At 44.0% G+C, this 10,667-nt stretch overlaps 1 protein-coding gene across 1 annotated transcript in view; it reads left to right on the forward strand.

Annotated features, from left to right (window-relative positions):
- Positions 1-8,726, forward strand: part of MMAB (metabolism of cobalamin associated B) — a 379,881-nt gene extending 371,155 nt beyond the window's left edge. The window contains exon 9 of the mRNA XM_044068508.1: positions 8,524-8,726. Coding sequence (XP_043924443.1) covers positions 8,524-8,611 — 88 coding nt within the window. The 3' untranslated portion in view covers positions 8,612-8,726. The remainder of the gene's footprint in view (positions 1-8,523) is intronic.
- The last annotated feature ends 1,941 nt before the right edge of the window (positions 8,727-10,667 follow it).

The raw sequence follows: 10,667 nt of genomic DNA on the forward strand, positions 1-10,667 counted from the left end.
ACTTCAACAATTGGCAAAGTTTCTGGTGTCATTCAAAGGGGATCCATGGGATGACATGATTGACAAACCACGATGCTTTGCCAGAGATGGTCTGCACCTGTCACCTCTGGGATTCAGGTTACTGGCTAAGGCTCTTGCCACCCCTATAGTGCCTTTTTTAGGCAAGGCTCAAAGAACAAAACCACCACCATAACAGATATAAGCATGCAAAATCTGAAGGTAATGCTAGAAGTCTAAACCTCAGAATGCACTCTCTCGAGGCACTCCTAAAAATGGAGAACATCGATTTCGGTGCAATAACTGAGACCTGGTTGAAGGCTCCAGAGAGACACTTTAAGGCCACCAAACCAGGACCGAAATCCTAAAGGTGGAGTGTCCATATTCACACCTCCAGCCTAGTTGCCCAACACAATGCACCTGAAATTCTACAGGTGCAACTAACACTAGGTAAGACTGCAATCCAAACTGTAGCTTGCTTCAGATCCCCCACCATGCCCCAAGATTCTTACTACACTTTTCTGAACATACTGGAAAATATTAAGATACAACCAAACACCCTAACACTGGGTGATTTCAACTACCCTGCCATTAATTGGGAAAACTACTCGGGTACCAACACCTTTGCCCAACGGTTCTTGGAATTCATAAATTCCAACGCCCTGAATCAACTAATCCATACTCCCACCAGGGGCTCAAATATCCTAGACCTGGTCATTACCAACATGGGAGATCCATGCTCCACACCAGTGGTCACCCCTCGTTGGTCAGGTCTGACCATAAGCTAATCACCCTTAACATCCACTTCCCACCCCTACCCCCCCCCCCCCCCCAGTAAGGAAACCTCCATAAACAACTTCTCTAAAGCCAACTTCATGCTACTCAAGTCAGAAGTGACGAACTTCATGACACCCATGCAGACGTGAACTGAAAGTTCGACTGCTGAATCCTACACTAAGGCACTGTACGAGCACATCCACTCGTGCATGAATCATGAAATTCCAAATAGAACCAAGACACACTCCTCCAAAAAAACAAAGCAAATCTGATGGTCCCCTGCCATAAACAAACTATACAACAGAAGGAAGAAACTCTTGCAGAAAAGAGGAAAATCCCAGAATGCAAAATACTCCCTTACCAGTCTCAGTAAGAAGCTGAAATCCCTCATAAAATCTTCCAAAGCTAGTTACGAAAATAAAATTGCCAAAGATTCCAAGGAACAGCACAAGCCATTGTATAGTTATGTCAAGAATCTAAATGGCAATGCTCAGATCTACTCTGAGCTACAACAGAATGGCATTAAATATACTGATCCCAAGGATATTGCCAATATCCTGGCAGATTAATTCAGTGCTAACTTCACCCCCCCCCACCCCCTAAAGGGCCCATCTCAATAACAAAACATTGACAAATTCCAGTAATCAGGGCCACACAGGTAAAAAAATGTACTCTCCAAAGCTAAGAATACAGCATCCATGTGACCAGACAACATCCCAGGCTGTGTACTACATGAACTACAAAATGAACTGGCACCTCTCCTAAGTGTCATGTTTAATCATAGCCTCACTCAGGCTTCATGCCCAATGAGTGGCGCACAGCCACAGTTATCGCACTCCAAAAGGGGGATCCACCTTGGATCCCGGGGACTATCATCCCATTAGTCTGACGAGCCTGATCTGCAAAGCCATGGAATGCATTATCATGCAACTTATAAACATAGACATTGGCAGTCTTCAAACACTGGACTCCACCCAGTTTGGTTTCGTAAAGGGACGATCTTGTCTCCTCAACCTGATTGATTTCTTCAAATCAGTCTCCAGAGCCATGGATGAGGGCAAGGCAGTCCACACAGCCTATCTGGACTTCACCAAGGCCTTTGACACCATCCCCCACTCTGGAATCATAGATAAACTTACTAAGCTGGGCATTAATCCCTACGTCACTCGATGGGCTGGACATTAATCCCTACGTCACTCGATGGGTTGCCAACTGGCTTACTGACAGAACCCACACTGTAAAAGTAGCAGACTCAAAATCCAGCTCCAGACAGGTGAAGTACCTCAGGGTTCAGTCCTGGGACCGTTCTTGTTTGGTATTCTACTTCTCTGAAGTACAGGCCAGCACTAAGGGACTTTGGCTAACAAAGTTCGCAGATGACTGCAACATGGGAGCCATTATTGAATCCCCAAATGATGTGGATATTCTACAAAAGGGCTTTACAGAAACAGATGCTTGGTGCCAGAGCCATGCGCTCAAGCTCAATGCCAAGAAATGTATAGTTATCCCCTTTGGGAAAAAACATGTACCCATGAATTACCACATAAGTGGCAGTACACTAAACACCGAAAGTGTGATAAGGGACTTAGGGACACAGGTGGACAGTGGTCTCACCTTGGATAACCACATCGCCACAACAGTCAGAAAATCCTTCTATGTAGCACACCTCATCACTAAAGGCTTTTCATCCAGAAAAAAGGAGGTCATTGTCCCACTGTACTCATCCCTCATTAGACTCATTATAGAGTACAACGCCCCGTTTGGTATGTACCTCACAAGACATCTGCAACAACTGGAAAAGCCACAGAAATACCTCACTAAAAGAATCACAAGCCTAAAGCAGATGCCCTATACTGACTGTCTAAAAAAACTCCAGCTACACTTTCATATATCGCCTACTCAGAGGCGAACTGTGCTTAACATACAAGGCCATGTCAAACCCAGAGCTCTTGGACATACTACACAAAGAAATCCCAATCCCTCAGAGCCACACGCTCCAGGGATCTAAACCTGGTCATCACAATGAACAAAACATGCTGGAGGGATAGGTTCCTGACCCAGAGACTCCCCATACATGTCAAGCTGAGCATCTCTTTGGCCCTCTTCAAAAGGGACCTTGACAATTGAATGGGAGATAGGAAATTCCCTGGGGATCACGTCAGTCACCCTGCTAGACAGGGAACCAGGGAAGTAAATATTCTGGGAAGAAATAACCATTATGGCTAGGCTTGTATAGGCCCTAGGGCCGATAGACTAGTATCAACCTATGAACCTATAAGCTGTTAAGAGCGTCTCTGATGTCTTGTTCTTTGGTATTGCAACTTCATAGGTTCATAGGTTGATACTAGGCTATCTGCCCTAGGGCATTTATAAGCCTAGCCAGAGTGTGTTTGGCTTTCGCCACCCTTTTAGATTAGTTGACTGTGCCTCTGTATAGTAGGTCACAGAAGATAGCCCTTTTAAGGTTAGTTTACTGTGCCTCTGTCTAGTAGGGACACAGAGGAGATCCCAGGGGTAAACCTACATTCTCCCATCCACTCGTCAAGATTTCTCTTGAAGAAGGTCATTGAGGGGCTCTGCCTAACATGGATTGGGATTTTGTTCCAGAGTGAGCGGAGCCTCTGGGATATGAATCTGTCCCTCCAGCATGTCCTATTTATTTCTGTGCTGAGGTTTAAGTCCCTGGAGCATGTGGCTCTAAGGGATTTGTATTTCCTGAGGTGGAGCATGTCCATTAATTCTGGTTTGGACATGGCTTTATACGTCAGGCACAGATCTCCTCTGAGTAGGTGGTAAGCAACTGAGTAGAGCTGGAGTTTCTTTAGCCTAACTGCGTAGGGCATCTGTTTGAGTCCCTTGATCCTCTTGGTAAGGTACTTTTGGGGTCTTTCCAGTTGCTGCAGGTGTCAGGTAAGGTACATCCCAAATGGGGCATTGTATTCAATTATGGGCCTGATGAGTGATGAGTAGAGGGGCACAATGACCTCTCTTGATCTAGATGTGAACCCTTTCATGATAAGGTTGGCTATATAGAAGGTCTTTCTAACCACTTTGGCAACGCGATTGTCAAAAGAGATTGCTATCTACTTGGGTCCCCAAATCCCTAATTACTTCTTCCGTACTTGATGGATTACCATCTATGTGATAATTTGGGGGCACTTTGTTTTTCCCAAAGGGGATGACTATGCACTTTTTGGCATTTAGCTTTAGGTCATGGCTCTGGCACCAGTTATCCGTCTCTGAGAGACCCTTTTGGAGGATGCTTGTGTCAGTCGGCAAGTCGATTATGGCACCCAGCTTGCAGTCATCTGTGAACTTGGTCAGTCATAGTCCTCCCCTGTTAGCCTGTACCTCAGAGAAATATATACCGAACAAGAGAGGTCCCAGGACTGAGCCTTGTGGGACACCACTTGTAACTGGTTTAGAGTCTGCCATGGCACCTGCAATTCTGACCATGTGGGTTCTATTACTGAGCCAGTTTGCAACCCATCTTGTGATATAGGGGTTGATATTTAAGCTGGTAAGCTTATTTATGATGCCCGAGTGGGGTATTGTGTCACAGGCTTTTGTGAGGACCAGGTAGGCTGTGTGGACTACCTTCCCTTCATCTATGGCCTTGGTGACCTGTTTCAAAGAAGTCGACCAGGTTCAAGAGGCAAAGATCTGCCCTTAAAGCCGAATTGGGTAGGATCCAGTGTTTGGAGGTTCCCAATGTCTTTGTTTATGAGTTCCATGATGATACGCTCCATAGCTTTGCAGACCAGGCTAGTCAGGCTTATAGGGCGATAGATTCCGGGGTCCGTTGTGGCACCACCTTTGTGGAGTGGGACCACTGTTGCTGTACATATCCTGTAGTAAGGCTGAGATTGAACAGTGACTTTATGTAAGGGTTCAGTTCTTCTTGGAGCTCGTGTAAGATGCAGCCCGGGACACCGTCCGGTCCCTTTGATGCTGTGTTTTTTGCTTTGGAGAGGGCAGCTCTCACCTGTGCATCTGTGATGTCAGGGAGGCTACACTCTGTTGGGATAGACATTTGCTCTTTTGGTGGGGGGGGGGGGTTTGCACTGAACCCATCTGCCAGGATGTTGGCAATGTCTGTGGGTTCCGTGTATTTTTGTCATTTTGCACCAACTCAGAGCATATCTGGGAGTTGCCACCCAGGTTCCTGACATAACTAAAGAAGGCCTTGTGATTATCTTTAGCGTCTTGTGCAATTTTTCTTTCAAAGCTGGCCTTAGATGATTTTATGAGGGATCGTAGTTTCTTACTAGTACTGATCAGAGATGCCTTCCCTTTTTGGGATTTTGCTCTATCATGTAGTAGCTTCCTCCTTCTGTTGTATAGCTTATTTATGGCTGGGGTCCACCAGACAGGTCTCCTGCCTTTGGTCGACCAGACAGGTCTCCTGCCTTTGGAGGAGTAAGTCTTGGTTTTATTTGGGATAGCACGATCCATGCATTCCTGTAGGTGTCCATAGAATGCGTTTGTAAAGGATTCTGCGGTTTGGGACGTATTTTCCACTGGCCCGGGGGCTTTGAAGGATTCCACTTCAGTTTTGAGAAGTGTGAAGTTTGCTTTTGAGAAGTTCTTCACCGTGGTTTCCTTGGCTGGGGGTGGGGGCGGGATATTGATGTCCAGTGAGATTAATTTATGGTCAGAGCTTACCAGTGAGGGGTATACCTCTGGTATGGAACATAAAGTCCCCATGTTGGTGATGATCAGGTCCAATATGTTTTCCCCTCTTGTGGGAGTGGTGACCAGTTGTTCCATAGCATTTGAGTTTATAAATTCTAGGAACCGTTGGGCGAGGGTGTTGGGGCTTGAGTAGTGCTCCCAGTCTATGTTTGGGTAGTTGAAATCACCCAATATGGTGGTGTATGGAGAGACCTTCATACTCTCCACTTTTCTCAGGAAAGCCGAGTAGGGTTCCTGAGTTTGGGTGGGTGGTCTGTAGCAGGCTACAAACTGAAAGGCAGTTTTGCCCACTGTTAGTTGCACATGGATGGTCTCCGATGCTTCGTGCAGTGCCACTAACCTGGAGGTGTGGGTATCTTTGATAAATATGGATACTCCCCCTCCTTTTGTGGTTCGGTCCGAGTTTTGGGGCCGAAAAGCATGGTATAAGGTATAACCTGGTAGTGCTGGGGTGCTTCTCGGGAGCCTTGAACCAGGTTTCTGTTACTGCACAGATATCGATATTCTCCATACCGAAGAGAGCCTCGAGTGCGTGCATCTTGAGGTTTAGACTTCTGGCGTTGAGCAGCATTACCCTTAGTTTCTTTTTCCTTGTGTTGTCTATGGAGGTGGGTTTGTCTTTTGAGCCTTGCCTAAAAAAGGCACTATGGGGGTGGCAAGATCCTTAGCCAGTATTCAAAAGCCCAGGGGTGACAGGTGCAAGCTGTCCCTAGCGAAGCAACGTGGCTTGTCGAGCATGTCATCCCAGGCTGACAGACACTGGATCCCCTTTGAATGACACCAATACTTTAGCCAATTGTTAAAATTGATCATTTTGTCTTTATACTGTGGCATCATTCTTGGTGAGGGTAAGATGCTACTCAAGGTCAGGGTCATACCGGCCTGGGCTACATGATCAAAGAGCTCCTCTGTCTCTTTTCATGTAGTCCAGGGAGGTACATCTCAGGTTAGTCACAACAGCATGGACAATGGAGTCATATTTGTACTTGCTTTGGAGTGACCCGAGTGCTTGTGTTATGTGGCGGATCCTGGCACCCAACAGGCAGCTTACAGTGACCTTCTCCTTGTTCAACTTGGTGAGTGGGACGTCAGTGTGTCTGACAATAGAGTCACCTATTACAAGTGTATTAGGTGTGTTGTTTAGCCCCAAGGGCTGTGACTGTGTGGCAAACTGACTTTGTGAACTGTGTGATACGTGGGTATTGTTGTGGGGTAGCGGTTGGTTGGAAGTCTGCTTTGGAAGTGTCTGCTGCTTGGGCAGATTTTTATTTAGAGCCTCCGAGTATGTTTTTGTGTGTTTGGTTTGCTGTTGCGATAGGTCTTTGTGAGACTGGATTTGTGGTGTGTGTGGTTACCTTCTCATTTCTTAGCTTGTTAGACAACCAGTATGCCTTCCTAGCCTGGTCTAGCTTTTCTATCTCCCACTTTTTCCTGCACTCCTTTCTTTGATGACTTTCTGGACTTATGCATTCCATCACCAGCTTTCCTATGTACTTTATTTCCATACCTGACTCAGCTACATATCTGATCTGTAGTCCTCACACATGCTATTTTGAGGTTCTGCCATTCTTCTTCAACTCCACCTATTTCCTCCTCTTCTTTTGGGTGCCACAGCTCTGAGTAATTCCTTGAACTGTTGTACTTTCTCTCCAGTCATCTTCCAGGTCTTCAACCTGGTCTCTGTTAACCTCAGAGCTTTCTCTGACCATTGCTTGCAGCTGATTGTGGCAACCAGTGTTTTATGCTTTGGGTCAGCTGTTTCACTGGGGATGACTGCAATCACTGATTCTACCCCAGTCCCCTTTCTTTACTAGAAGAAAGTCTACCTGAGTTACATGTTGGCCACTCTTGTATGTGATCTTGTGACAGTCTATCTTTCTGCCAGACAGAAGTCTAGAATGGCCTCTCCTTCCCACCCATGTGGACCCAGTTCTGTCTATCCCGATATGTGCATTCAAGTTACCCATTATCAATACCAATTCATGTTGCCCTGCTTTGTCTAATATGTTCTGCAACTGCTGTACGAATGCACTCTCTTCCTCGCTATCACAACTCTGCTGTGGGGCACAGCCTGAGATTATGAATGCTGCCCTATCATTACACTGGAGTCTGTTACTAATTCTGATAATATCCCTCACTGCCTTCTGAAGCCTCTCTTTCACCACAATTCCCGCATCATTTCAAGCCTGTCCTCCTCCTGATTAGTAGACTCCGGATACCAACCCAAGTGTCTTTGCTGTACTGCCCTTCCATCTTGTCTCTTAGATACATAGTATGTCTAGCCTCCTCTGTTCCATGTCATCCACTTCCCAGTTGTATCCTGTCAATGACCCATTCAGTAGCAATTTTTAGTTCATGCTTAGCAGGTTGATTGGTTTTATGTCCAGCTTTCACTCAACAGAGCTATCCCAGGTGACATTGGCTCGCCAGTAGCTTACTGACCACAGACACATGGGCAGAACATGCAGACTCCAAACAGGCATTGGCCAGAGCTCAGGTTTGAGCCTTGTACTTTATGCATGGGAGTTGAGGACCTTAACCATTACGCCAACTGGTCTCCTGTACACTAACATATCTTTTATTATTTCTAAACGTATTTAGTACTCTAATCAAATGCAGTTGCAGTTTGTTTCTCAGATATGTTGACTTAGCTGCGCTGGTTGCAGTTCTGCAGCATTTTCTGACCTCTAGAAAAGTCATATGCATATTATTTCAGAGGCTGAGCCTTCAAAGTGAGAATATACAAGCATTTAGAAGACCACTGGTTCCTAAAAGACTGCTTACAAACATAGTGACACTGAGTGAGAAACTAAAGTCATCTGCACTGCAAGTGTACCTCAGTAATTCCTGCAGGCTAAAAGTACAATAGAACTAAAATGAATAGAGGTTTTACATTTGCCTCTTAGTTTTCAAATTAAATGTGGAATGCGGTTTTCTGTATTGCCTTGTAAATTATCATTCAGGTGTATGTCTATGAATCAATTTAGTATGCTCATGTTTGTGAGAAAGACATTTGCTGCCTTTTTTAATATATTCTCTTTTTCCATTGTTCAGATTAAGTGACTACCTCTTCACTGTGGCAAGGTATGCTTCAATGATAGAAGGAAAGCAAGAGAAAATATACCAGCGTGGGGATCCATAATAAAATGCACTCTACAGCAAGTTTTTCCCCATGTAATATAGTTGATTCGATGTTATTACTGCGTGTTTTTGTGTATGAGAAAAAATAAATAAAATGCAATGTTTTTATAACTGAAGTATTGACAATTATGGTTTGGAAAGTGTACTGGCAGGAAAACAAATTTTCAACCCAAAATGTAGTTCTGCGCAGCCAATACAAGACAATAATTTTTAGAGAACAGTTGGAAACCTGTGGACATAATATGTGTGTCACACCCCTAATTTCTGACTATTTGAAATGTCCCTTCCTGAAGGGACTATTTGATTGGAGGGCAGCCAACTGGACAAGACGGCCATGCAGCCTACAATGAGGTAAAAGTGAGAAGACAGTGTGCGTGCACGAAGCAGGAGTGGCAGGCATATATGGAATATTTCTGGCAAGTGGCAGAATTCAACATCACTAAATAATTGACTGGAGCTGAAGAAATGGTTAAGGAACAAAAATATAACAACTCTGACCTTTCTGCACAGCACAGACGTGATGTCCTTGACTATTCTGCCATCAGTTTGTTTTTTTGCTTAAATTTATAGGGAGTGCCAGTGAATTAGCCAAGACAGTGTTACCATAATTTATTCAGAGTGTAATGCCACAAACTGCAGCACTTGAATCTCCAGACAAGATTCTTTTTTGATTAAAAAAATTAATTTCTGAAAACAAGTAACTGTTTTGTTACCCTACTGCTTCATTTTTTTTTCCTGCTACCCCAATCCATCACAGAGTCTACCAGCCTCTCCTACTGTCCAGGGAATATATCCATTCTAACGCTGAGGCTGGTATGGGACCCAGGGGTGTCCTGTGGGTTTATGCCATTGACTGCTGTTTCTGGGAGATTTTTTTCATTTATGACCTACCTCTTAGCATCCTCAAGGGCTACTCCTCACTATGGACCATGTCTCCCAGCACGGGATGCACTCCCCTCTGGGATGGGCATGCCCATCTCTCCCTCTCAGACACCGAAGCAACTAATCAAAGCCAGGTCACATGGGCCACAGTAGGGGGTGTTAGCACTCTATGCCACTACATTGGGCAAGAAAATAAGTACTTTACTAATGTGAAATTCAGAGTTTTGCAGCAACAATGGGAAGGTGAAAATAACCTATGATTTTATTTTTATCTTGAACATAATTAACATTGTACTACTACTAAAATGCCTTCTGTTCATTGTGCCGTGGAGAAAAAACTTCTCTTCCTTAGAGTTGGTTTTCCCCTCATTTTTGGATTATTCCCATGCTGCTGCTGCTCCTGCTGTACAAGTTAGTATGTGCACACAGAAAAAAGTAGTGATACAAGTTCAGTATGTTGTCATGGAGTACATTGGTGGTTGAAAACACAACACTGCTTTGCACTGGTTTGCTGTTACTTCCCTGTTGCACCTATCAAGAATTCCCCAATCTCCTCGCATTTTGGTCATAATTTGAAGCTTATTATTTAAGCACATTATCTTGGCTCTATAGGCTGTGTTAGGCATATAGTTAGTACCATTTCATCAAGCTGTTGTGGATTTGTTTTTATTTGTCATGTTTCCATGGACATATATTTTTTTAAGAAACATCTTCATTAAATTATCGCATATTACATAGGCAATCATACATTTATATAAATGAAAACAAATCATATTGACATATTTTTAGTTGCAAACATTATACATCACTGAGGATCCAGCCAGTTATTGTCAAAAATTATATAACTCATTCAAATCCTGCCTTCTTTTAGACCTCATTCCTCCTCCAGAATCCCACAATTCCCATTTTTTCTATGTAATTTGCTTCTACCCTTTTCTAAAGATCCCATGTCCAGTTGTTTTATCTCTGTTACTATAGTCACTTCTAGTACAGTTGGTTTAGACGTTGATTTCCATTTTTTTAATAATTGTTTTTTTGGCAGCCACCATAATTAGACTCAGCAAAGCCTTATTATGTCTAGGCAATTTCCAATTCTGTATCATAGCTCAAAAAAAATCATTCACTTAGTTATACCAATTTGCTCACCCAGTATTTCTGCATGGAACTTGTAAAGT

Source organism: Protopterus annectens, chromosome 4.part0, assembly GCF_019279795.1.
Source record: "Protopterus annectens isolate FY-2018-M chromosome 4.part0, PAN1.0, whole genome shotgun sequence".
Classification (NCBI taxonomy): Eukaryota; Metazoa; Chordata; order Ceratodontiformes; family Protopteridae; genus Protopterus; species Protopterus annectens.